The sequence below is a fragment of the Heliconius melpomene genome, chromosome 14 (genome assembly GCF_056956725.1).
Source record: "Heliconius melpomene rosina isolate 202511_hmr_F chromosome 14, ASM5695672v1, whole genome shotgun sequence".
NCBI classification, from domain to species: domain Eukaryota; kingdom Metazoa; phylum Arthropoda; class Insecta; order Lepidoptera; family Nymphalidae; genus Heliconius; species Heliconius melpomene.
Window position 1 is genome coordinate 3,969,763 of NC_140402.1, and position 26,975 is coordinate 3,996,737.

At 32.1% G+C, this 26,975-nt stretch overlaps 2 protein-coding genes across 2 annotated transcripts in view; both read left to right on the forward strand.

The window, feature by feature from the left end:
• The first annotated feature begins 178 nt into the window (after window positions 1-178).
• The window catches only part of LOC146531998 (G-protein coupled receptor dmsr-1), a 37,869-nt gene continuing 11,072 nt past the window's right edge, over window positions 179-26,975 (forward strand). The window contains exons 1-5 of the mRNA XM_085197341.1: window positions 179-312; window positions 18,729-19,142; window positions 20,880-21,038; window positions 24,701-24,837; window positions 26,485-26,587. Coding sequence (XP_085053467.1) covers window positions 18,876-19,142; window positions 20,880-21,038; window positions 24,701-24,837; window positions 26,485-26,587 — 666 coding nt within the window. The 5' untranslated portion in view covers window positions 179-312; window positions 18,729-18,875. The remainder of the gene's footprint in view (window positions 313-18,728; window positions 19,143-20,879; window positions 21,039-24,700; window positions 24,838-26,484; window positions 26,588-26,975) is intronic.
• On the forward strand, window positions 7,635-10,595 carry LOC146531999 (uncharacterized). The gene has a single exon (XM_085197741.1). It carries the CDS (start codon window positions 7,635-7,637, stop codon window positions 10,593-10,595), a length of 2,961 nt encoding a protein of 986 aa, XP_085053867.1.

The following is a 26,975-nucleotide window of genomic DNA, read 5'->3' on the forward strand; positions in this document are numbered from 1 at the left end:
CACAACCGTCGCTTTTACAGTCACAGGCTGAGCCGCAATGGCTTAAAATATCCTCTTTCATCTTATTTAAAATTTAATAGAGCCTTACAAATAAATAATTGTGGGAATGATATAGATAATTCCATTTCGAGTGTGTAAACTGTAAAGCAACAGGCACTGGCCTCAGTGTAGAAACGTCGTTCGGCTCGGGCGCTCCTAGAAATAGTTGACGAAAAATTAATATTTTCTTTTCACGAATCCTATATGAAAAAAACTAATTGTGATATCGTTAAATTTGCTTAGTTATAATAGTTTTTAGGAGGAGAAAAATACGTGAGTACTTTTATCTCTGTGTAAAGTTGTATAAATATTTAAAAATTTCGCGGTTCACGTGTTTGTTGCGTTTTGTAAACAGACGTTTTAAATTGATAATAAAAAATCCTAAATGTATACACAGTATGCGAAAAATATCTATAGATAGAATATTTTAAAACTTGTCTGGGAAATATTTTTGATGTTTTTTTTTATAAAATTAGTAAATTAATTTTAATTTTTCCATATCCCGTAAAAATATTTTAACGATTTAATTAACATTTTCAACCATTAAAAGTAGAAAATGATTATTCTATTACAACGCAGCCTACTTCCTTGTTCGCTAAAATAACAAGAAATAAGGTGAAGCAAGTTCTGTTTCCATACCTCTGATATAACATCCATTAACCTCACAGTGTTTGCTAACAATGTAAACACTCGAATTTAAGCAAAAATAGACCCGCCATAGCACCCACGTACAAGTGTCATTACTTACTGTTTATTTTAGTGTCTTTTTATTATTTTCTTTTTTTTTATGTTTAATTATACTATATTGCTATATATTTTTTGTTTAAGTATTGATAATCTTGTTATTTTCTTTTTGTGTTAAATACATTGCTTTTTTATTATTATTATGATAATTTACTATATTATGTGGGATACAGCAGGAAGTTAAAATAATAATATTTTTATGTCTTGTCTTGGTAGTGGGGAGAATTTAAAAAATATTTTTTTATTAGTTTTTCACCTATTTTAGAAAATGCAAAACCCAACATTAAACTTTGTTTCTTTTTTGTTAAAATTAAAATCGTAAATATAAAGCAACACCATGAGAGACGAACAAACTCATAACAGCACCGTAAATATTATATAGATACATACATATGTATAAAGTAATTAAATCTTTTAAAAAGGTGTTAAGAAAGATTAACTTAATAAAGTCTACAGATTATAGTAGATAAAATCATTTGCACAATGTATAGATATATTAGCTTTTTTTATTTAAATATGGCTTTGCCTTCTTAAACCTATAGTTATTTTAAAGCCAAAAAATCTGAAAATTTTCCTCTAAATGCAAAGTAGAACAAACATACAGCTTCATAATCTTTTACATTTATATAATAGGATTAAGCAAACATTTCAATTATAAACAAAATTACTTTTTAAAAAACATATAATTTTTTTTAACGTAGCGAGAGGCGGCGCGGGTTCAAATCCCGCCAATTTTTTATATGTTTTCTAAAAAGTTTTTTTTCCTAAGCGTGGAATAGTACTTTAAATTAATAATATAAAAAATTATCAAAATTTCCATTTAAATAATAATGTTATAAGTGGTTTATTGAGGCCGACGTAGCGCAATGGGACACCCATCACACTGTAAACGTCATGATTGTGGGTTCGATTTCCAAATGAGGTAATAATTTTACTTATATATTTTCATTTTCTCGCTTTGCTAGACAAGCGCGGCGTTTAGATCCGCCACCTAACACATCGAAATTGGTGAAAGAAATGTCTTAATATTAGATTCCCTATATATATATATGATATGAAAAAAAGGTAAAGCTGTTTTTGTTTTTAAGTGGTTATTTAACGGATTTTAGGCATCTATAGGGCAATTTCCATTACAATGCTTAATTTGCCTTCACATTGACCCCCAAACGTGTTTTAGCCGTATTGTAGATACAAACATGGTTAATGAAAGATATTGAGAATATAATAATATATAATATGCTATGCGGAATATAATATGCTTGATTTCATATATTTTTCAATAATAATGAGTGGAAATTTTGTAAAATATCCTTCTATATTTTTGAGGTGAGGATTTCACTAAAATATTTCCTTTAAACATACTAAAATCATAGATATTTGAGATTTTACAATTGAAATGCAACTTTTGGACTGGTTTTAATGTAGTAATTAAATACAAAAATATGCATCTAAATAAATATTTAAAATATATCTAAAAGAACCTCACAAGTACTCATTATGTTGACATAAGTAAAAAGCGAAAACTAGAATCCTTTCCTGTACTTCTCATAGTAGATGTACCTATATAAAGCCTTCTAATGAGATATAAAACCTCAAAAGGAATTCTATTTAACTTATTATACGAGCGAGGTAAAACTTAACTTTTATTTACTTTTATTAATGTTTTTTTATTTTTTTTATAATACATCGGTAAGTCTTGTTTCTTTTCATTTTCTATGATACATTATTTAATTACTTATATTATAAATATATTCCTTATTTTAAAATAATAATTGGAATTTTCAAACTTTTTTAATGCGTTGTCTTAAAATCATTTTTAATGGACTTCCGCGCCTTCGTCATCATCATCATCATCGACGCTGGTTACAAATGTAAAGTGAAAATGTACAAAAAACATGATTAAATTATAAAGTATTTTCTTTCACGCTTTTTTTGTGTAGGAGCGTACCATAGCGTCAATTTTATTTAGTGACATAGTATCAGGCTTCGCTCTCCACTTTCTGCCAGAATTTAAAATATTGCATATTAAGTGGTATAACTCAACTACCTCGCGACGCACGCCTCGCTAGCGTGGAGCTTTAAAAAAAAACTTTAATTATATAATAGGCCTCAGAAGTATAAAATAGGGTTCAATTAAATGTGAACATTAAACATCCATTTATATATTACTAGCGGCCCGCTCGCGGTTTCACCTGCGTGAACTATGGTTATTATTAATATCTGTCTCCATGACTACGTCCTAGTGACGTCTATGCAAAATTTGAGACTTCTAGCATTTGTAGTAACGAAGTTTCATACAAACTTTCGACCCCAAAAACAACCCCTTAGAAGTCGAGTATTGCAAATTCCCGTCTTAGCGAACACCTACGTCCTATAAGTAGCCCCTATGCAAAATATGAGATTCCTAGCACATGTAGTTTCTGAGATTTCGTGATGAATGAGTGACCTTTCGATTTTTTATATATATAGATAAGTTTGCTGCTGAGCTTAAAATAAAATTTAAATTAGACTTCATATAACTTCACTAGCGTTAAAACATTAGGTATATAAGATAATTATTTCTTTCATCGCATTATCTGAATCTCGGGAAATAAATAGGGAAAAACGCACGCATAATTAACTTAAATTATTATTAATATTATTATGAGGCCGTTGTGGCGCAGCGGCACGATGTCGATGACGGAGTGTCTCAACACTATGTTCTCTCTGCCTACCCTGCTGTATGCGGGATACAGCGTGAAGCTGATTTCATTTTATGATTTAACTTAAAATTATCAAAGGACAACTGGGAATTAAAATTATAAATCTATTTACAATAAGAAATACAATATCAAATTAGATTTATTAGAGAAATGTACAATTACAAAAATTCGTTTAGAAAGCAATCTCGAACGAAGGTCGACATGAAAGTATTTTAATTAAGTTATCCTGTTCCCTAAAGAGACCGTCTACTGTTGATAGTGCTAGTATTGTGGTGCCACTGGCAGCGTGATCGGTCGCACCAGAATAATTGGTGATATCAAATGGTACTTATATAGTATGGACGGATTTATTACTCGTAATTTAAGATTATTATAACATCATTGAGGCCAGTCAGAAATGAGATATTTAACATTTTTATTTCTTCGCTCTGGCGTTAAGGCGAAACGCGGCGTTTAGTTCCGCCACTAAACTATATCTTATTGAAAGTCAACTTGAATGTAGCAAGGGAAATAGGTAGAAATTATTAATATGAAATACAAAATAATTCAGTATTTCAAGCTTAAATTTTGATTCCGATTAACTATGTAATATTTAAATTATCATAAAATAATGCGTCTGTTTTTAAAAATATTAATTTAAAGGAAATCATTAGACTGACATTTCTCTATTTTAATTAATTAAAAGGTCCCTAAATAAATATAGATTTAAAATATATATAATATTTTATTAAAATGAAATACAATATAAAATTTAATTTCAAAGTAAACGATATCAAAGTTTGACGAGAGACTTCATAAATGGTTATTATGCGTGTTCTATGCAACAACATAAGGACTTTAATATCCTGTCTTCCAGCTTTATATACCTACTCAAACAAAGATTAAAATTAGCTTATTAAACTAAACTAAACTTATTTCTATAGTGTGTTAGGCTTAATGCAGACGCAAAACAATATTAGAATATTTGGCGGTATTTTGTTGAATGGACTTTAAATAAAAAAAAAAGACGATGAAATTCGAGTTGGACCAATTTCAAGATTGAAAGTCAATGGTACAACTTATAGAAATTGATAAAAATTGCAAGTGAAATTGCACTTATTTTTACCCCATTTCTGTAAGAAAAGGAGGTTATCAATTCGACTGTATATATATATATTTTTTTATGTTTGTTACCTCATAACTTTTGTACTAAATTAACTAGGCATATAACATAACAACATAAAAACTCCAGAAAATTACAAAATTAAATACAATTATAAGTTTGTAATAGTTTTTATCGAATTGAGGCATAAATATCGTCTCATATATTTTGATTGTGTTCACTTAGAAGCCTGATTTTTGTGCTCTAAGGGACCGTAGACCGTAGATATATTTGATAGTATTTCAACTTGACTTTACTGCAAGTTCTAACTGTAGGTGCACGGGAAGTACCCTGTAGGTTTTGATTACGTGGCAAATTTCGTACTAAATACAGCAAAATCGATACACAAATGTTCTTGTTTTTTGATTGTATTGGCTTAGAAGCTCCTTTTTTCCCTTCCTTCAAGGGAATATAGACCTGTTTATTTAATATTAATGTCAACTTGATAATTTGATAGCTCAGTCAGGGACAAATAGCAATCGTTGGGTTAAATACTCCCCATGAGTTGTATACAGGTAAATTAAATTAGTATGCAATATAATATTTCTATGTACATACATATATAATGCTTAGTCAGAAAAACAATTGAAGAATGTATTTACTATTAAAACAACCAAAAATCCCATAGCACCAACAAAACAATGAGCATGCGCAAGTTTCGCACCGATTTTACTGTGGTTTACCTGTTACATATCTTTTCGCTGTTTTCTCATGACTAAAACGTCTTTGATGTTTAAATTTCAGTCTAGAGTATCTAGATTTATATAAACAGTCTATTTATATGCCAGTCGAGGTGTAGGGGCACAGTCGTCCGATTGTAAACGTGACAGGTTGTGAGTTCGATTGCCTTTTCAGGAAATAAAATATTTAATATTAATTTTCTTCGCTCTCTAGAATCTCTAGCTCTAGAATTCAGTGGTAAGAGGGGAGCGGAGTGTCGTAACACTAGGCGGGAGCCTATCCTATTATATACGTGAAGCTAGAATTTATATGGCATAATTGATTCCGTCTAATATAAGCATTAATATTTCGAATGTATACACGATAATCCTAGATACAATTTGTATTTAAATTAGCATTTATTTGATTTTTTTTTAATACTAAAATAGCCTTTACAAAATTACTGACGTGACTTAGAAATAACAAAATTATTTTTTTCTTCTTTATTTAATCTTTTTTTCTATTTTTGAGATCGTATCGCTATGACCTATTTTTGTTGATGTTTTTATTAGATCTGTTCTACATTTTTTGCAGAAAAAGATTATTATAGCGTTGAAAAAGATAACAGTTCCTCTAATAATAACCTACTCCTTTATTTAATCTTTAAAAATAGAAATGGCTATTATGAGATAATACTGAGATATATTAAAAAGGTCAAGATAATATATATTAAATACTTAATTTATAGGATACTTCTCGTGGACCTACAGTTATGAAATTTGTATTGAATTATAAACTTATATTTATAGTTAATTTCATACAAAATGAGTGCATGTGACCGCAAACGTAAGCTTGTAACTTTTTTAATATATACTTCCCGTTGATCTACAATTTTGACCAATTTCAAGGAAGCATCAGTGGGCGAGTCCGATTCCCCCCAACCAGTTTTTAGCCCTTAATTATATTAAATAAACTATAAACTGATATCCAAGGGTGAAAATGTTTAAAATTAAACTCCACAAGGCGCGGCGTAGAGTTATGCCACTCAACACGTAATGCCTTCAGAATTCGTCAGAAAGTGGGGAACGCAGTTTCTTAACACTAGGTTCCCTCTGCCTACCCTGCTGTGTGCGGGATACAGCGTGAAGCTGATTAAACTCCACCCATATTCCGTGGTCGCCATAAATAATTCCTTTCTATTCCTCACACATTGTCCCATTCTCTACATTACACCTACACAGAAAAGCGCATAGCGCTTATGAGGCTTGTAGTACAAGTTGCTATCGATTTACTATCGCCGTTTAATGGGTCTGATTCCATACGGCAGTGCTCATTTGATACAACAAAGGTAAATATTATTTTAAATGAACCCGACGTTTGGAACATTTTACATTAGTCCGTGGTCACGGCTAGATTCTACTGAATGTATAACCCAAAAACTAAATAAACCCAATTAATCCGGTTAAATACTTTCATTTAAAATGTGTAATAATCGTGAAAATGAAAAATCTCTATGTAATTTGGTGGGGCCGCGTGGGATTGAGGAAATAGAAATATTTTATGTTTTATTTCTTCGAATCTTAAATCGCAGCTTTGAGTTCTGCAACTGAATACGTGGAAAGTGGGGAACGGAGTGTTTTATCACTATGTTCTCTCTGCTTACCCCGCTGTGAGCGGAATACAACGTGAAGCTAAAGGTCATTTCTGTTGAAAAAAATATATATTTTATAACCAGTTTATAGTATCCCCATTCTTAAATCAATAAAAACTAGTCAAAATTTCATTATTTGGACCGTTTATTTTGAAAGTGGTGTAAGTCCATTTTTGAGAAAAAATGAGCTATCACGTAATTCATGCTTAATTTAATGTAATTTTTTTATTTATAACAAGTCCATGTTTAATTTCTCAAAAAAAATCCCATGTTTTGTACAACTCAAAATCGGTCGGTTAATGAAATTGCATAATCATTGATTATGAAAGTGGTGTAAGTCCAATTGACAGAGGTATAGCAGATGGATGCCGATCTGTGTTTTGTTATTTTTCATTTATTTTATGTGTCCCGCGGACGATTTGCATTGTTTGGCCTTTCGTGTTTCCACTACTCGTAAGTTAAAAGATAGATATTAAAAAAATAGAGAGATGTATTAGAAAATGTACAGCGCATAACCTGTGAGAAGAAAATAAATACGACAAGGCTGTATGACTCCGTATTTTTGCCCGAATTTGCGAATTAAAAAAACAGCAAAAACAACAGTAGAACATCTTTTTGCAGAAAAATCCCCAATCTTATTACGATTTTTCTAATTTTATATTATTTAGGAGTTGAATTTTTAAATAAAATGTAGCCTATGTACTATTCCAATTCATACATTCATAGTAATGATGACTATGATTCATTCCTGTCCTTCTCTTCCTTTTCTAATGGGGCAAGTAGTACAGACAGTTCTCTCAGTATTCCCACATTAGGCGAAATCATTGACGTCAACTTCTCAGACACTCTGAAAAATTTCAATGTTATTCATATCAACGCGCAAAGTGTTCCTGCACATTATTCAGATCTTCTTGCTTCCTTCGATAGTAAAAATATTCATGCAATATTGGTGTCAGAAACTTGGCTAAAGCCATGTCTGCCATCGACTTCTTACTCGCTTCCAGGGTTTCATCTGATTCGTAATGATCGTATTGGCCGCTCTGGGGGTGGTGTTGCTATATATCTACGTTCGCATATTGCTTTTAGTATAGTGGACCAATCGCAGTACCAAACAGATGGTGGCCCCGAACACCTGTTTATTGAAGTAGTTCTTTCACATACAAGGGTCTTACTGGGAGTTTATTACAGTCCGAACCTTACGATCGACTACTTTTCATCTTTTGAAACCCTGTTGGAGCGACTGAAGCCTTTATATCCTCATACAATTTTAATGGGTGATTTTAACACATGTCTGTTAAAAGATGACCATCGTGCCTCTCGCCTGAGGTACTTGGTTACTGGTGCTAATTTGCATGTTCTTCCTCTCACTGCAACGCATAACTTTCCAAATTGTTTACCCTCACTTCTCTACTTAGCTCTTGTCTCTTCTGTTGATCACGTTGAAAAACACGGTCAATACCCTGCTCTGGCCTTTTCTTATCATGACCTTATTTATTTATCATATAAAATTAAACCCCCAAAAGCTAAATCAAGAATTCTTCTGCGACGCAATTTTGGTGGAATAGACTGGAATCAACTGCGGGAAGACGCAGCTGCAACAAACTGGTACGAAATTTCAAATTATGCAACAATTAACGAGCAAGTTGCTGCCTTCAACTCCTTAATATTGCAACTTTATGATCGTCACGCTCCATTGCGTCCTATTCGGGTGAGACATCTTCCTGCTCCCTGGCTAACTGAGGATATAAAAATGCTGCAAAGAAAGAAAAATATGGCAAAAGTACGTTATATTTTAAAGCCTAGTGACAAAAATAAACTTAAATACAACAAAGCTCGGAATCATTGCAATAGAGTGTGTAGAGACCATCAACGACGCCATATCCATAAATCTATACTTGAAGAAGATGATTCTTCTAGAGTATGGAAATTTCTTGAATCCATAGGAGTAGGTAAAGCACGTCAAAACCTTAATCCTCAGAATATAAATCTAAACAAGCTAAATAAGCATTTCTCTTCTTCGAGTAACATTAATAATACTACCAAACAGAATACACTTAATCAAATCGCCGCTTTCGCCTCTCCTAATATTCCAAATTTTTTCTTTAGTCGATTTACGGAAAGTGATGTTAAGAAAAATATTATGGCTATTAGCTCCGATGCTGTTGGTGCTGACTGCGTCAGCCGTAAAATGATCATCCCCATACTTGATATCATCTGTCCCATCCTAACTTCCATGCTTAATTTTTCCATTGATTCCTGTGATTTTCCTTCAGCATGGAAGGAAGCACAAATCATTCCCTTACCTAAAAAGAACAATCCCACTTGTGATAACGATTACCGTCCAATTTCCATACTTCCTTTCTTATCCAAAGTCCTAGAACGCATGGTGCAAAGCCAACTCACATATTTCCTTTCTAAAAATAACCTTCTAAATCCTTTGCAATCCGGTTTCCGTCCTGGTCATAGCACGATAACAGCACTTGTCAAAATAACCGATGATATCCGAATGGGTATGGACAGTCAAGAGGTCACGGTATTAGTGTTGCTGGATTTTAGTAATGCTTTTGGCACCGTAGATTTTGACATAATGCTTGCCACTTTAGGTTCTCTTAACATATCTCCTAATGTAATCGACTGGTTTCATAATTACCTGCATGGACGCCGTCAACGTATACGAATTTGTGATTCTTATTCGGACTGGTCCTCAGTCAATGCTGGCGTCCCACAGGGTGGCGTGTTGTCTCCTCTGCTGTTTTCACTTTTTATTAATAATATTTCCCAACATATCACTTCTCTCTACCACCTATACGCAGATGATCTCCAAATTTATTGTAAGTCTAAAACTTCTGAGCTACCAGCGGCTATCAATACGATAAACAATAATTTAACGAAAATATCCGCATGGAGTAGGTGCTTTGGAGTGCAATTGAATCCTAGCAAGTCTCAAGCCATTGTTGTTGGTAGTCCAAAGCTCATATCTAAAATTAGCATACCCGCCTTACCTGATATAATTTTAAATGGCCAAATTATACCGTATAGTAAATCAGTTAAAAATCTTGGCATCATCATCGATCATAATATGTCCTGGAATCCGCAGGTGAGTGAGGTGAGCAGAAAGATGTTTGCATCAGTAGGATATCTTTTCAGGCTACGTAATTTCCTTCCTATTCCGACAAAAATTGTGTTAGCACAGTCTCTACTTTTACCAATTCTTGATTATGCTGACTCTTGTTATCTTGATTTGAAAGAGGAGCAGTTAAACAAACTTGAGCGATTACAAAATCTTGCTATTCGGTTTATTTTTGGATTAAAAAAGTACGACCATGTCTCTGACTTCCGCAAAAAGCTCAAGTGGCTCCCAATCCGTCTTCGCAGGAATACTCATATTCTCCGTCTTCTTTACTGTGTACTATTTGATCCACTAACACCACCATATCTTAAAGAGCGTTTCGAGTTTTTGGGGCACTCTCATTCCCGACATCTTCGCTCTGAACAAAATTTAATTCTAAGAATTCCTTCACACTCCTCTTCCTTCCTCAGCAATTCTTTTACTGTCACATCCTCCCGACTTTGGAATGCCTTACCTCTGAATATCAGACGGGCAAAATCTTTAAAAACATTTAAGCGACTCCTAAAACTACACTACCATGCCCTCTAAACTGCCTTTTTGTATTGCCACCTATACTTATAAAATATGAAAATGTATGTAGGTATGTATGTATGTATGTATGTATGTATGTATGTATATATTTATGTATGTAAGTGTATATGTGTAATGTGTAAGTTTAATTAGGTATTTATATTTGTATATATTTAATATATGTATGCTGTTTGCTTTATAAATTTATTATAATTATTGTTTACACCTCAACCCTTCATCCTCCCTTTTTTTTATCCTATGCCTTAAGGTTGCCTGGAAGAGATCGCTGTTTAGCGATAAGGTCGCCTCTTGTACATTTCCGTTTTTTTTTTTTTTTTGTTGTTGTTGTCTATTTTTATTGTTATTTTCCTTATGGGTGTACAATAAAGAGTATTATTATTATTATTATTACTCTAGCTGTGTATTAAATTTGAAACCAATCTATTACGTACTTTTGGCGATACCTTTACCCAAATAAAAAAACTTACAATGTTTCAGACTTATAATATTTATAGGATTACGTGTGATATTACGTGAAAAATGCCAAAATGCCAGACCTATTACGTACGAAAAATATAAAGACATGAAGCAGCTCTACCCTACATACCTCCGGTGCATCATGCATATTTTAATTGAGAATATGTAAATTCTTGTAATGACAATGTAATTGCCGTCTAAAATAAAATTTTATGTGTTGTTATGCGTATTTGTAAACAAAATTATATTAAAATGAAGTATATTTTAAGCGATATTTGATTTTTCAAAATTGAAATTAAATGATTTTTACAATTGCCTAATTTTGAAAGTGGTGTAAGTCCATTTGCAACACATAAATATGTGTTATCGTAGTCTAATTAGCTAAAAACAAATTTATATAAACAAATTAAATGTTGATAAAACAATAGAAACAATGCCAGGCCTCATATGATTTGCCTATATTTTTAAATCAACAAATATAACCTTTAATTTTCTCGACACAAAAGAAAATGGACTTACACCACTTTCAAAATAAATGGGCCATTTATAACTAACTAAAAGAGTATATAAATAAGCCTCCCTAAATTTGATTTAGGGTACATGAATCGGTCTATTTTAGATTGACAATTTGAAACAAAAAGCTGGGAGTTTGAATGGGTTTCATATTTTGCTAATAATATTGGAAAAAGTTCGAGAACACCAACCAATATTAAAGTTTAAATCTAATTTTCGTTTATTGTTTCAAAACTATTTTCGGCATACATTGTAGGCACAGAGAACTGAGTGTTAAGGTACTCCGTTCTCCATTTTCCAAGTGTTGAGTGACTCGAGCAGCAGTAAAAGAGCAAAGCAATGAAAATACAAATTAATTTTTCTTTTTTCATAATTAATGGCTCACAACTCGCAACTATCTATGTTTTATTTTATTACAATGGCGAAGCCAGCTATAAACCGACGACGTACGTTCGTTCGTTTGTCAATAAAGAATACGATACTTCCTTCTTTCAATAGGTGTATTCTGTTACGAGAGTGCACAAATTGCTTTCAAATTGCACATTCGGATGTTTATAATGTTAGTGCTTTACTTCAGTGATAATAGTACAAAGTTTAATTGTATATTTAGCTCGGATTATTAATAATAATAATTAATTTTAAATTATTTTTACCAATTAAATTGGTATATAATATCTACTATAAAATTAAAATTACATAATGTCTTTATTTATTTATATTTTTAGGGTTACTTATTTATTTATAACTTAAATTAGCTTAGCTTCATGCTGTATCCCTCGCCGGGTTCAGAGAGTTATGTCTTCATTCAATTGTTCTAAAATCGTACTATTTATAGTGATATTGCATTCCGTCCTTTCTTCACTTCTTTCAAATATCAGAACTTTTGTCTTACTCGCATTCAGGCTTAGACCATTATTTTCACGCCTTCGTTCAGAGTGGTGGCTAATGCCCAGGTTTCTTCTGCCTACCCTGCTGTATGAGGAGTACAGGTGGAGCTGTAAAAGCACAAATAATTTTAAATATTATTAAGACCATTACAAATTTTTCAGATCTTTTATACTTTTCCAGCTAATTGAAAATAGAATATTCATAAACAACACGAAAAATTAAACTGACAAGAACGCAGCAGATTAGAAGAAGCGTAGAGAATAGGAATAATTCCTCTTCAAGTTTTATTTTGTTTACGCGGCAACGAAAATTAAGTTATTTTTAAATTGCAAGAAAGCTTGCCAACTACTTTAAGTTTCTTGATTTAACTTTAAAATTAAATAAAGTAAGTTTTCCCTTAGTAATAATATCTAACCAAGGAATATTACTATTATATTATACAAAGGGCTATACAACGTTATGATACTCGTTTATCAGTTTAACTTATATATTTGTAAAAACTAATAATGCTAGTAAAAGAGGAAAATTTATAAGAATATTCTTGTATTTTCTTTATATAAATCAAGCTGATATTGTTTTTGTGTGGATTCGATTCCTACTCAAAGAAATATATCATCATCGAGAAATGAAAGAATTAAATAATTCTTTCATTTCTCGATGACGAGGCAAAGCGCGGCGTTAAGTTCCGCCATTCAACACGCAATCCCAAGAATCCGGCGGAAAGTGCTGTAGATTCGCTTAGATTTTTTAACTATTATACTCTTCCATATAAATCGACTAGGATTTTATCCGATAGTCAGTAATATCAAATAATATATCGATACTGAATTGTTCATGTAGCTCTTGTTATTATAAAATAACTCCTATACAAATTTCATGTTATTCTTCAAGAACCTCGAACCCACACCTTCCCTTACGCCACGACTGGCCTTATTTGGTCTTTGGTGAACGCTGTATTAGCTCTTGTCATTTTACATTAAATCCTATATAAAATTCATGTTACTCTTCAAGAACCTCGAAGTCCTCGAACCCACACCCTGTCGCCTTACCATGCTCCACGACTGGCCTCAACTGGTCTTTTTTGAACGCTATATAATTAATGTAAGAGACAAAACAAAAGCAGATATCCTAAGCAGACGTTGATCAAATAACTAAGCAAATACGTTTCTTAATCATTTTCTTAAAATAATATCCGCATTCTGACATTATTAAGCATTGTTTAAACAGATTATTGATTTTGCGTCATTCGTTGATGATTTTGTCCTGACATCTCCTGAGGCGCCGGACGGTCGCACCACAGACAATTTTCCAAACTTCATTAACATATATATATATGTAAAATTTAATGTATAATTTGTATGTACTCGTTCGTATATACATGACCTTCAAGTGACAAGGTTAAACGAAAATATTTTAGTTGATTTATTTTATTTCTAAAAATATACATATTTAGATTCACTATTGTTTACAATTCCATGTTCATTAGATTAGATTTTAGTTAAGCAAATGTTTGGCTATTAGCATTGCGTGGCTCCCATATATATTATTTAATATATAAAATATAATAGATTAAAAAAACTGCTGAAGTAACTAACTGCGGCGTTGAGTTCCGGGAGTGCGTGCAATGCCTTGTTATGCCAATTTTTCGGAAAGTGAGGAACGAAAGGGTCTTAGTGGGGAACGGAGTGTCATAACACAAGGTTCCTAGGTTCCCTGTCTACCCTGCTATGAAACTAAAAAAAAGGATTAATTATATGAATCGAATATTAGGTCCAATTCTAATCGAATTTTGATGCTCTAAGGGCTTTAGAGTTATTATTTTTGTAATAAAAATAGATATTATATTAAAATGAAATATAAAACAAAGTCAAGAAATAATAGAACTTCGAAGTCTTTATTAGCTGTCTATAAAAGTAACACTAGTGTCTCGCGATATTACCCGTAAAATGTTGCAGAGAAATAGATTTTCCTTTCAATTCAGTTTTCATACAAACAATATAGAAGCCACTTAAATGGTTCGCGTTAAATAATCTTAAGTAAATTGTACTATGAACAGTTACTATTTTAATATGCTATTTTTATTGAAAGAGAAATATCGAGGTTGTTTAAAAAGAATTATTAACTAAATTGTTATAAATCCTCCCGTAATGAAATATTTCGAATTTCAATACAGTAGATTCTCAGGTTTCCTTTCTCAACTCTACTATAATACAGTGAGAAAGTAAAAAAAAATTGCATATAAATCGTAAGCTTATTTTAATTTAATTTAACCTTTAAGTATGGTCGGGTCTGACAGACCAGACAGTTCTACGAATTCTACAAATCGGCCACTTCTCGGTGACCTCCGCCACTGAGTCGCTCAGTACCTTTCGTATTAATGACAAAATGAATGTAGATAGCAGTGGTTGTGTCTCTGGGTTCAAAACACGTGAGTATTTAACTTTCTAAACGGGGCCTGGGTCTGTCAGACCCGACGTCCATGTTTCCCATACATGAATGATTTCAAAACGCCATATATTTTTATAATATTACAAAATATACTTTAATATTTTAATTGTATTATTTGTATTCAAATGTTTTTATTGTTTTATATCATATATTATTTGGCATTTTTTGTTATATATTTTAGTAATATAAATATTATTTACCTAAAAAAGATTAAATTTTTTTAGTTTTTATGATAAAATGGAAAAAAATGATCGACCTAGCACGTCAGGGACAAAAATATCGGTACTTTATAATCAACATCAAACAAAAGAATTGGACGACGACATTTTATAAAGATAATAGCACTTTATCAAATAAAAAGACGCGTTTTGTATACTAAACTACTCTAAGAATTGAGAATGACTTTGACTCGCGTTTCGCGATCTGATCTATCATTTTTTGAACATGAAGCTAAAAAAATAGTTTTGGGATCTTGAAAAACATGTACACTTTGCCCCCAAAAGATATATAGAAACACAACACATACTTATGTTGACTGCAATCGTCCTGTTTGCCTACAATGTTGAAAGCCATTGTGTATCGATGTTCAATAATACCCTATCTTGAGGTGTTGTCAAAATTTTTATTTTATAACATAAGATGTAATTTCCTTATTTTTTTTATTTGTTAGACTTTATATTTTGTTAAAAAAATATTTATTTTATTATCTGTCTTTTTTTTATAGTATTATTTTCTTAAGAATCATCCCATGTGGCCAAAGACTGAAATTGTGACTTTAAGTTACTTAAATCGTTGTGATGCGTAAACTTTAATAAAAAGCGATTGTATTTATATTGATTTTGTTTGATTTGAGGCTATTCATGTAAACTAAAACATAAAATTGTTTTCTTCCTTTAAAAAACAGTCGGAATATGACCAATAAATACACTGGTCTGACAGACCCGACGTCCATATGTATGTTATAAAAAAGTCACGTCCATAGTTAAAGGTTAAATGGACTTTTTACGTTTTCTTTATTAACATTTTAAATATAAACTTAATAATTTAAACAAACAGCTTAAACAACTTTAGTAAATAGTAATATTTTACTTTAAAGTACTCTCAACTACATACTTGCATTTGATATGTGAAGTTCAGTGAGACTAAGCAGTTGAACGAGTTTATAATTAATTTCTTAATCGTTATATCGTAAGGCAGCTTTCTCTCACAATTTACACGGCGTGAAACATGAAGTTGTTCTTCTTATCTAATGTTTATATCGAGACATCCTGCTCTTGATGGTTAGTCTTTGTTTGTTATAGCTTTACTATTACCTATATAATATAAGGTTCATAATATATCTTTATGTTTGCAATATATTGAAATTTCGTTAGAAAATATTGAAAAAGCTTTACGCTTTTTTCGTATAACATGGTGGTCTTTATTCTTTTTTCGTATAAATGACATGGACTTACCAGAGTAAAGAAAATAATTAAAACTTAGTATCCTAAGGCGGTCGTGGTGCACAATCGTATGACTGTAAAGGCGACGGTTGTGGCTTCGATTCCCATTTAGGGTAATTAAATATTAATATTTTCATTTCCTCGCTCTGATATCAAAACAAAACGAGGCATTCAGTAACGCCACTCGATACGCAATTGTCTCGAAATCTTGTCGGGAACGGAGTGTCACAACTCTCAACACTTTATTTCCTAGTGAACCTAAAAAAACGTTTAAATATAGAAACGCATTACAAATATAAAAACCTCAATGGAAATTGCAATTCCGATTGTGCAAGCGCAAAGATTCAAAGTAAACAGCATTGTTGACATCATCCAGTCGACAATAGAACAGTGTGTCCTTTAACGAGAGTTGTCACGAATTTAATGAAATCTTTTAATGGGAAAAATCGCTTTATCTGGAAGTCTGTAGCGATTTAAATATAAGTATTTTTCATATGTATATTATAGAAATTTCTACTTGTATTTATAACAAAATGAACCAATAGTTTCCTTAATTGAAGAATTATTTATCTAAAACATATAGAGCCAGAGCATAGAATTCTTCGCCGTGTCTAGCCAAAGTGCAATTTTAAACAAGCAATGCCTCTAGGATTCAGAGGAAAGTGGGGAACGTAGTGTCTTTACACTAGTCTCTCTCCGCCTACTCTGCTACAGCGAGAAGCTTTAAAAAATAAATAGAAAACAAATAGCTATTAATTGCAATTTCCAATTTGTATCGACTAGAATACATCTATTCATATATAGATATCTCGAATCAGTGTTGTGTAATGGCCTGTAATGTATCGTTTCTAATAAAGCACTTTTAATTGCTGCTCTTATCACGTGCATGTCGTTATCGGGCGTAACAAACTAACAAGCTGATATTAAATTCAGCTAAATATAGTATGAGATTTAGTGGTTATTATATGTGGCTTTAGGTTTGTTATATTTTTTTTTATTGTCACATAATCTATATCCCGAATATAGTAGGCTACGCAGAGGGAACCTAGTGTTCACGATTTCCAAAAGACTCATTTGTGAACGATAATGGAAGTATCTTAATGGAATGTTCCTAGGTTCCTTCTGCCATTCCTGTTATATGCAGGATACAATGTCAATCTTAAAAAGAATAAAAGTACTCTTCATCCAAAATATTGAAAGTTTGACAACTCGTCAAATGCATTATTTCACGCTTGTCCGAAGTCAAGGAAAAATCACTGAATCAAGAAGATTTTCTGTATTTGATTTTTACCCCAATTATCTATTTTCCTTATAAGAAATTTTATAAGAATTGAAGCTTATTTGTTCTATTTTATTATTTCTTATTTTTCTTAACAGTCCAACGACAGCGGAAAAAATAGCGGCACTGCATTTCCTCTTAGTAAAAGTGACCATCACATATATATTTTTAAATAAACTTAAATTTAAAAACTTCTCTATAAAATTTCAAAAGTAATACGATCAATTGTTTCTATATTAAGCATTTAAAATAATATAAATAATGAAAGACGACTGAATTGAAATAAGAATGACTGTTATATAAATATTGAAGAGAACGGATGTACTCTCTTACACTTTGTTTCTTTAAGTTAGTTTTACCTTTGCTGAGTTAATAATTTTTAATTAATTTTAAAAGTTGTCTATAGAATAATTATTATTCGTTTGTTTAACTTTACGGTAGGCAGAGAGAGCCTAGTGTTAAGACATTCCGCTTTTCAATATCCGCCGACATTGGATGTTGGATGGCGGACTTCAATGCTGCGTTATCGCCTCGACCAGAGCGAAGAAATAAATATTTCATTGCCTCGACTGGGATTCGAACCCACACCCAGTATTGATGCTAATTTATATGAAAAATATTTAATTTTGTAATATTTTTTATGGATCTCCTAACCGAGTGAGTCCTGTGGTAATCGCATTTACTATTATGGCTTGTCGTTACATTAAGTATATAGACTAATATTTTATGGGAGTTAAACGTTTTATGGCCCTGATACAGTGAAACAAATAAGTACTATTAAATATTGAAAACCGTCTAAAAAAATAATTTCGTTAACATTTTCTTTTCATATTAAATGCTTAAAATTATATATTTGCTATTATACAGGTTAGGAGTTATTATTTTTTCCTATTATTAATAAACACTTTGACACATTCTGCTAAATATTTATATTATTCTATTTTGTTTCTTAATTTTTAAGTACTATTTTCATATTACGTATAAATTATTCAGCTATTCAATTTTATCATAATGTCAAAGCTCAACTAAAATCATATTCAAAACAAAACAAAGACATTTTTTTTATTTCATTATTTAATTTAAAATAATATTTTTTTGTTAAAGGTGCACAACAATGGGTTCTCGAGTGCGAGTGAACGAAAAAAACGTTTGAGCGTCTCTTTTGTGCGTAGAAGCAATTTAGTTCAAATAGACGGATCATGCTTCAGTGCCAGTGTTAAGTGATGAACAAAAGTGCATGTTTCTATCACAATGCTGGCGGGCAACGAGACACGTCACAGACATGTCAACACCAGTTTCGACACGTCATACGACGACAGCCGTTTATTATCACTTTTTAAACATAAGGAAAGCAACCAGACACCAAGTTTCGTGGAATGGCTGAAGACTTTGGAGGAATTGAGGAACAAATACAATATTTCTATAGTGAAAGAGTGCGACGGCTATGATTATTGTTCTGGAGATTTTAGGGATTTTGTTCTCGCGTATAATAGTGTACATGGATATATCAGTTTGTTGGTAAGTAAGAAAATTCAAATTAAATTAAATCAGGTTCACGCTGTATCCCGCACACATAAGGGTAGGCAGAGAGAACATAGTGTCAAGACACTCCATTCCTTACTTTTCGCAATCTTCTAGAAAAATTAAACTATTAATAAATAATAATTCATTCCCTCGAGTGGGGATCCAACCCATAACCGTCGCGATATAGTCAAACCTTTGTACTTTTGCGCTACTACGGCCCCAATTTTTTTGGTCGAATGGCTATTTTATGTTATTTTCATGAAAATAGATCAAAATAAACATCTAAAAATACATAGCCACAGTCCCTATCAGTTATTTACATATTATTCAAATGAGATGGCGAGTGCTGGGCGGATGGAGCAACAGTTTTCAATTTAGCTGAGCTGTTCCGATAACTGTAAGCCAAACTGAGTTTTATGTAAGATCATTAAATATTATGTAAAGGTAATATGTGAATAATAAACAGAATCTACTAAAACAAATATATTTGGTATTATTTATAGTTTTGTTATTAGTTTTTTGAGGGCAGTCGTGACGAAGTGGTACAAGTGTGTATCGCGATTGTGGGTTCGAACCCCACTCGAGGAAATAAAGGATTTAATATATTTTATAATATATTTTCATTTCTTCGCTTTTTTGCAGAATACAGCTAGAAGCTCATTTATTTATTTTATTTTTATAACTGAAATTAGGTGAATATTAGTTTGTTCGCTTTATGTAATTTAGTAATAGGAAATTAACCGACTTTTGTAAAAGGAATTTTCAATTCGTTAATAAATTTGAATCGTACTAAATAAAATTATTGAGGATATTGTTTTAAACGGCGGCGTGCTAATAGATAACAAATTTGTAGTCATCGGGTTTTAATTTATTCGGTCTCTCTGTAATTACGCGCTGCTTAAATTGTAAATTACCTAATTTGTAATGAAATTGTTTGATAATTTTGTGTTATTTTCAAAATTTAATAAAACAAAGTGTATTTTCTCTATTTATGATGGCCGTCGTAGTGCACGAGCGTGTGAGTGTATGGTTGTGGGTTCGATTCCCACTCGAAGAAATGCAATATTTAATATTTTCATTTCCGGTAACGTGGGAAAGCGCGGGGTTGAGTTCCGCCACTCAACATGCAATGCTTCCAGAATTCAGAGGAAAGTGTTACTTACATTCGTTGTGTGTTTAATATAAATATTTATCGACTGGTCTATCGATAATGTATTCAAATATACCCTACAGGCGTACACAACACCCTTCTTAGAATTACATTTGGTAGACAGTTTTGGTTATTTCTTACCGCATTGTCTTCACTTTTCTTATATATGTATGTAATGTACATATGTCGGGATATGTGGGAGAAGTCTTTGCTATTTATTTTAAATCCAACTAAGTTTTTTTAAATTAAACAAACATCATTTTTTTAAGTTACACGCTCTATCCCGCATATAGCCTCCTATATGCGGGATAGAGCGTGAGGTAAGCCCGAGCGTGAGGTAAACCCGAGCGTAAGGTAAGGGAGCCGGATGTATGGACATTCCACTCCCACTTTCCGTACAATTTCCGAGACAATGCGTGCTGAGTGGCCGAATACAATGCCGCGCTTTCCCTAGTTATAAAATTAAAATATTAATAAATTATAATTAATTCACCCTAGTGGGAATCAAATCCACAACCATGTTGTTTGCAGTGAACAACAAAACATTTGCCATTATAATAAAGTAAATTATTTATTTTCAGATTTGTATTTTTGGTAGCTTAGCGAACGCTCTCAACGTAGCAGTTCTAACACGACGAGACCTAGCTTCGGCACCCATCAATCGTCTACTGAAATGGTTGGCCGTGGCTGATGTCTTCGTGATGATGGAGTATGTGCCCTTCGCTATATATAGATATTTGGTAAGTAAATATTGATTTATAAATATTTATATTTTGGTGGCTAAGGCAATTGTGGCACAGAACGACCGCGTCTGGCTTAACAAGATGAATCAGAGTTCAATCTCGAATAGGGGGAGTGGATTATTTTCATAGCATTTTTTTCCGTCCTTACAAAACTAAAAAATATAAACCTAAAAAACTAACGTCACATTCTCGCCACTGTTATAAAAAAAAATCGATAATTTTACTTAAAAGTTTTTGCCTTAATTAATAAATTGTACTAAGAAAAATCAATTATTTGAATTTGACCCTGAAATGCCTCAGGACGTTTCGTTAAACATAATTAACATCATTAATATTAAATTTGGTAACTTTTCTAAAATACATTTCCTCAGTTTAGATATCTCCTTAGAAAGTTTGGATACTTAAAAGCCGTGAAAACTCAATTATGATGAAAATATTCCGTAGAGTTTGATAATAGAGTCTATTGAAACCTGTATCTCATCTCACTTAAACGAATTGCTTTACTCATTTACGTTTTCCAATTTACGTTGCGGTAGATTCATTTAAATCCCGCAGCCTGATTTTGTGGTGAAATAGTAGAGAAATTGTAGGTGTTATACTTATGATAATTTCAACTAAAAGTGCTTTATATACTACCTACTAATATACTGTTATATGTTAACTAAATCAAATTAAATCAGCTTCACGCTGTATCACGCACACAGCATGGTAGGGGAACCTAGTGTTAAGTCACTCCGTTCCCTAATTCTTATATTTACTTCATTAAGTACTTCTGCAGGCATTGCGTGTTGAGTGGCAGAACTCAACGCCGTGCTTTGCCTCGACACCAGAGCGAAGAAATGGAAATATAAACGTAAATAAATATTTCACTTCCTCGAATGGGGATCGAACCCACAACCATCGCGTTACAGTCACACCTTGTGCTGACGGTCTCTTCTATACTATTAATATTATATATGTGAAAGTTTTTGAGGATGAATGTTTATTTTACTCTCACATAAAAAGGAATGAACGGATTTAGATAAAACTTTACAGTAATATTGCCTAAATATCAGAATAAGGAGTCACTACTTACTGAGTCATCCACACAGAATAAAGTAAAAATATTGAATAATCTGGTTATAATATGAAAGTAGATTTATGCGGGCGAAGCCGCGTTTGAGTGGCTATCTTTTATGTAGAAATATACTACGTATGTCTGTAATAAAAATGTACCAATAAATAAATATACATATGAATAATAAATACATAGTAAATTAAAATAAATATACAGGAAAATCTATTGTTAGGGATATCTATCGATGTAATAGAATCCAAAATATAATATAAATATAAAAAAAAAACTAAGCATGCTGATGCTAAAGCTTCTTCATTATAGTTCAATTGTTGTTCCAGTTGTGTTCCATTTGAGCACACGGACAGAGTTTCGCAGGACATTAATTACTTGTAAATTGGAAAAGACAATAGAGATTAATTGGAAAAATAAGATAAAACTAGATAGCAATGGCTTAGATAATTAAAGGAACGCAAAAATACAAATTAAAACAAAATTATTTTTTTTCAGCTTTTAGCTTTTCCCGCATTTTGAAGGGAAAACAGGAAACCCAGTGACATCCATTTTCCATTAACTGCTTGATTTAAGAGAAATTACTTGTTGCAAGCACTCAATATCGTGCTTTTCCTTAACAAAGCAGGTGCAAATGCAAATTAATTCACTCACGGGAATTGAATCTACAACCATCGCACTTAAAGTGAGACGCAGTCCCACTGCGCCTTATTGAAATGTTCTTAATTTAATTCTATTTTTTTATATGTATACAGTTAATACAAAAGTTAAATATATGAAGTTATAAAACAGTTTTTTTAGAATATTTTAATACGAAAAATGAACCAAAGTATAAAAAAGTTTTTATTCAACTCGAAAAAGCTATTCGAGTAAGAATCTTTTGTTTACCTAAAAGTTATCTTCTATCTATATATATAAAAGGACTTGTCCTCACTGACTGAGGTAAGACGCACGCACAGCCATAACCGCTGAAGGTAGAAACGTGAAATTTGGACAGATGTTTACTTTCGTAATCTGGACATCCACTAAGAAGGGATTTTGAAAAATTTTAACCCTAAAGGGGTGAAATAGGGGTTGAAAGTTTGTATGGAAAAAAATTTAAATCGGCACCGATTTTTATAAAATTTGAAATTTAGATTTTTAAAAGTATTTAATTGAACACGTGTTTCATCATTTTCTAGAATTCTCCCCCTATGGGTGCAAATAAGGGGTTGAAAGTTTGTATGGATTTTTTTTTAAATCGGCACCAATTTTTATAAAATTTGAAATTCAGACTCTTAAAAGTATTTAATTGAGCACATGTTTCATGGTTTTCTAGAATTCTTTCCCTAAGGGTGCAAATAAGGGGTTGAAAGTTTGTATGGATTTATTTTTAAATCGGCACCAATTTTTATAAAATTTGACATTCAGATTCTTAAAAGTATTTAATTGAACACGTGTTTCACGGTGTTTCAGAATTTGCCCCCTTAGGGTGCCAATGAGGGGTTGAAAGTTTGTATGGAAAAATCTTTAAATCGCCACCGATTTTTATAAAATTTTAAATTGAGATTCTTAAAAATATATCATTAAACATGTGTTTCATGGTTTATTATATTTTATCCATTAAGGGTGCAAATAAGGGGTTAAAAGTTTGTATGGTAAAACTTTAAGTCGTCACCGATTTTTATAAAATTAAAAATTTAGACAAAAATATTTCATTGAACACGTGTTTCATGGTTTATTAGAATTCACCCCTAAGGGTCCAAAAAAGCATGCGAAGCTGCGCGCGCCCACTAGTCTAAGATAAAATAATAAGAGAATTTGAAAGGAAACTAGAAATATAATCAAATTTAGAAAATTTTAGTTTTTTAGGGTAACGTACGTTAAAAGAAAAAAAAACTTTTATACGATCTCTTTGTTATCTGTATGTCTGTCCATCTATCAACACCATTTATATTAAAGACAACGTGGTTAACACTATGCCACCTAAATTTATTTTTTTTGTTTTAACTTAAGTTAAAATTTTTAAAAATGGTTCGATTTCAACTCATAAAATATATTTTTCATATAAATTTATCCATACATACTGTCCCAAATGTATTACCAACAAGGGGCTGTGAACAATATACGAATGACTGACTCAATATACCAATTTTTCACGTAGACAAGTAATTTTTCCTCCCAAAGCCGACATTGATCCAACGAATGTGATTGTTATAATAAATTATATATTTGAGCAAAAATAACCGAACGTTTTTATTTAACGAATATGTCTATTTTTTATATGAGTTTTATATAATTGATATTCTGTTCTTACATTCTTTATAAATCAGCTTAACACTGTAACCTGCACATAGCAGGGTACTCAGAGAGAACCTACTGTTAAGACATTCCGTTCTCCACTTTCTGCGTAGGGATGCTGAGTGGGGATCGAACCCACGACCATCGCGTTTCAGTCACACCTTGTGCCGCTGCGCCACGATGGCCTCATGCCTAGTGTCAACATACTCCGTTTTCGTCTTATAACATTCCTACTATTATATGAAACAAAAAATATTCCATCAAAAAAAAAAGTCCTATCAACACCAAATCTCTAACCATCATTAATTTCCAGCTGTTCCCCGGTCAAGTGGACCGGCCCTACTCCTGGGCGGTGTACATGCTGTTCCACATGCACTTCACTCAGATACTGCACACCGCGTCCATATTGCTGACTCTGTCTCTGGCCATCTGGAGATATATCGCTATTAAGTAAGCTTTTGAGTGTTTTAGATTATCATTTATTGAATGTTATTAGTTGTTTCTAATTAATTATCTTGACATTTGTAAGATAGTATGGTCTGTATGTTTGTTTTGATTTATATTTATGGGAAAGTTTTTGTGGATTAGGTCTAAACTAAACTAACAAAACTGTATGTGTAATTAGACTAAACCTGGTATTAGCGACTCGTTTTCAATGGTTTAAGTGTTATCATAGATCATTATACGTTGTTTGGGTGCATCTATTTTTTTTCTAAAATCAAATAAATCCAATCAGTTTCACGCTGTATCCCGCACACAGCAGGCTATTCAGATGGAACTTAGTGTTAAGGTACTCCGTTGCCCACTATTCGCTCGCCTCGCTTAACTTAACGCCGTGTTTTGCCTCGATACCAGAGCAAAGAAATGGAAATATAAATTCAATTAAATATTTTATTTCCTCGAGTGGGAACCCATAACCAGTCGCGTTTACATTGACACTTTGTGCCCCTGCGTCACGGCTAGCCTTAGGTAGTTCATTTCATCCAAAATAAGTGCATATATTCACTTTAAATTGTACATACAATCCAAAATTTGATACGGAACCCTCGGCATGCGAGTCAAACTCGCATTTGACATGTTTTTTAGCTTCACGTTTAATTAGTGTTAAAGCACTCCGTTCACATTGAGACATTTCCGTTCCCATTTTAATCTTAATACAATTTTTTTCTTGCAATTTTATACTAAATATTTTATCATACGTTTTGAAATGCAAAATACAGTAATTTAATACAATGTGTGTTCCGAATGATTAATATCGAAGTAGTCTAGACATGCTGTAAAATATTTTATCTATACCGTTTATATCTCCTAATGAAAATTATACCCATTCGAGGTATGGAATAGGAAATAAGATAAAACGGAAATTTAATTTAACATTAGTTTCTATCCACCCTACTAAGCGGAAAATGCTTGACCCTGCTTTACTTTTACGAATTGGTTCATTAATTTTTCTGGTTTAATAGTCGAGGCCAGTCGTGATGCAGGGACAAGTTGTGGGTTCGATTCCCACTTGAGGAAATAAAATATTTCATATTTTCATTTTTTTCGCTATGGATTCGAGGCAAAACGGTAGAATGTGGGGAACGGATGTGTCTTATTGGGTACATTACGTTCCCTGGTACCCTCTACTTACCTTGCTATGAGCAGGATATAGCGTGAAGCTATAAAATTCTTATAGTATAAACACTTATTTGAAATTGAAGAAAATCACATCCTGATGAAGAAAACGATGATAATTTCTAACATGTTTAAGATAAATTACGAAGATATATATTATAATTTTATGAAACGGGCGTGCTATAAACTGAAATAATTTATTCCAGTAGTAAATTATGACTACGTAAACTGAATACTGAAATGTGGTAACATTTGCCTTTAAGTTTTGCTGAAAAATATGGAAATTGTTTTTCTGTTACAGACAAAAATTTTCTGTTGTTTCTAGTGATATAAAGTAATTATCTACTGAATATTTCTCATTTAAGATTTGAACCCACAACAGCCGCCTAGAGAGAAGAATATTTCTCTATTATATTCTTCAAATGTTTCACAAATAACATTCTCCATATTCAATTTTATTAAAAATATCAAATATTTCAGATACCCATCCCACGGGGCGTCTTTATGCACGGAGAAGCGCTGTTCCATAGCAATTATAAGTAGCTTTCTGCTACCACCGATACTTTGCATACCTTCGTATTTCGTAAGTATCCCGTTCTATTTTATCAGCTTTTAACGATTTCCTTTTAAGCAGAATGTAGAATTTTAAATGTAATTTGGATGTTACTTGATAAAATTTAATTTTCTCTCGATATTTGTAGATATTTTAAGGTATTTTTCTTAAGAGTTTTTTTTTTAAACTAAAAATCTTTTTAAGAACCTAGTATATACAAGTCCAATAGTTTGCTATGTAACTCAGAATTCCAGCAAAAATAGTGGTATTACTAATACACCAGCGGAGCTTAACGCCGCGCTTTTTCTCGAGACCAGAGCGAAGAAATGACAATATTAAGTATTTATTGATTTGATTCATGGGACATTTTATCAATGTAGCTATGTTTTTCTCATTGAATTTCTGTTCCTTTAATGGT

Excerpts from the sequence above, each read along its gene's own strand:
- LOC146531999 (XM_085197741.1), top strand. The coding sequence starts at position 7,635 with ATGTACTATTCCAATTCATACATTCATAGTAATGATGACTATGATTCA.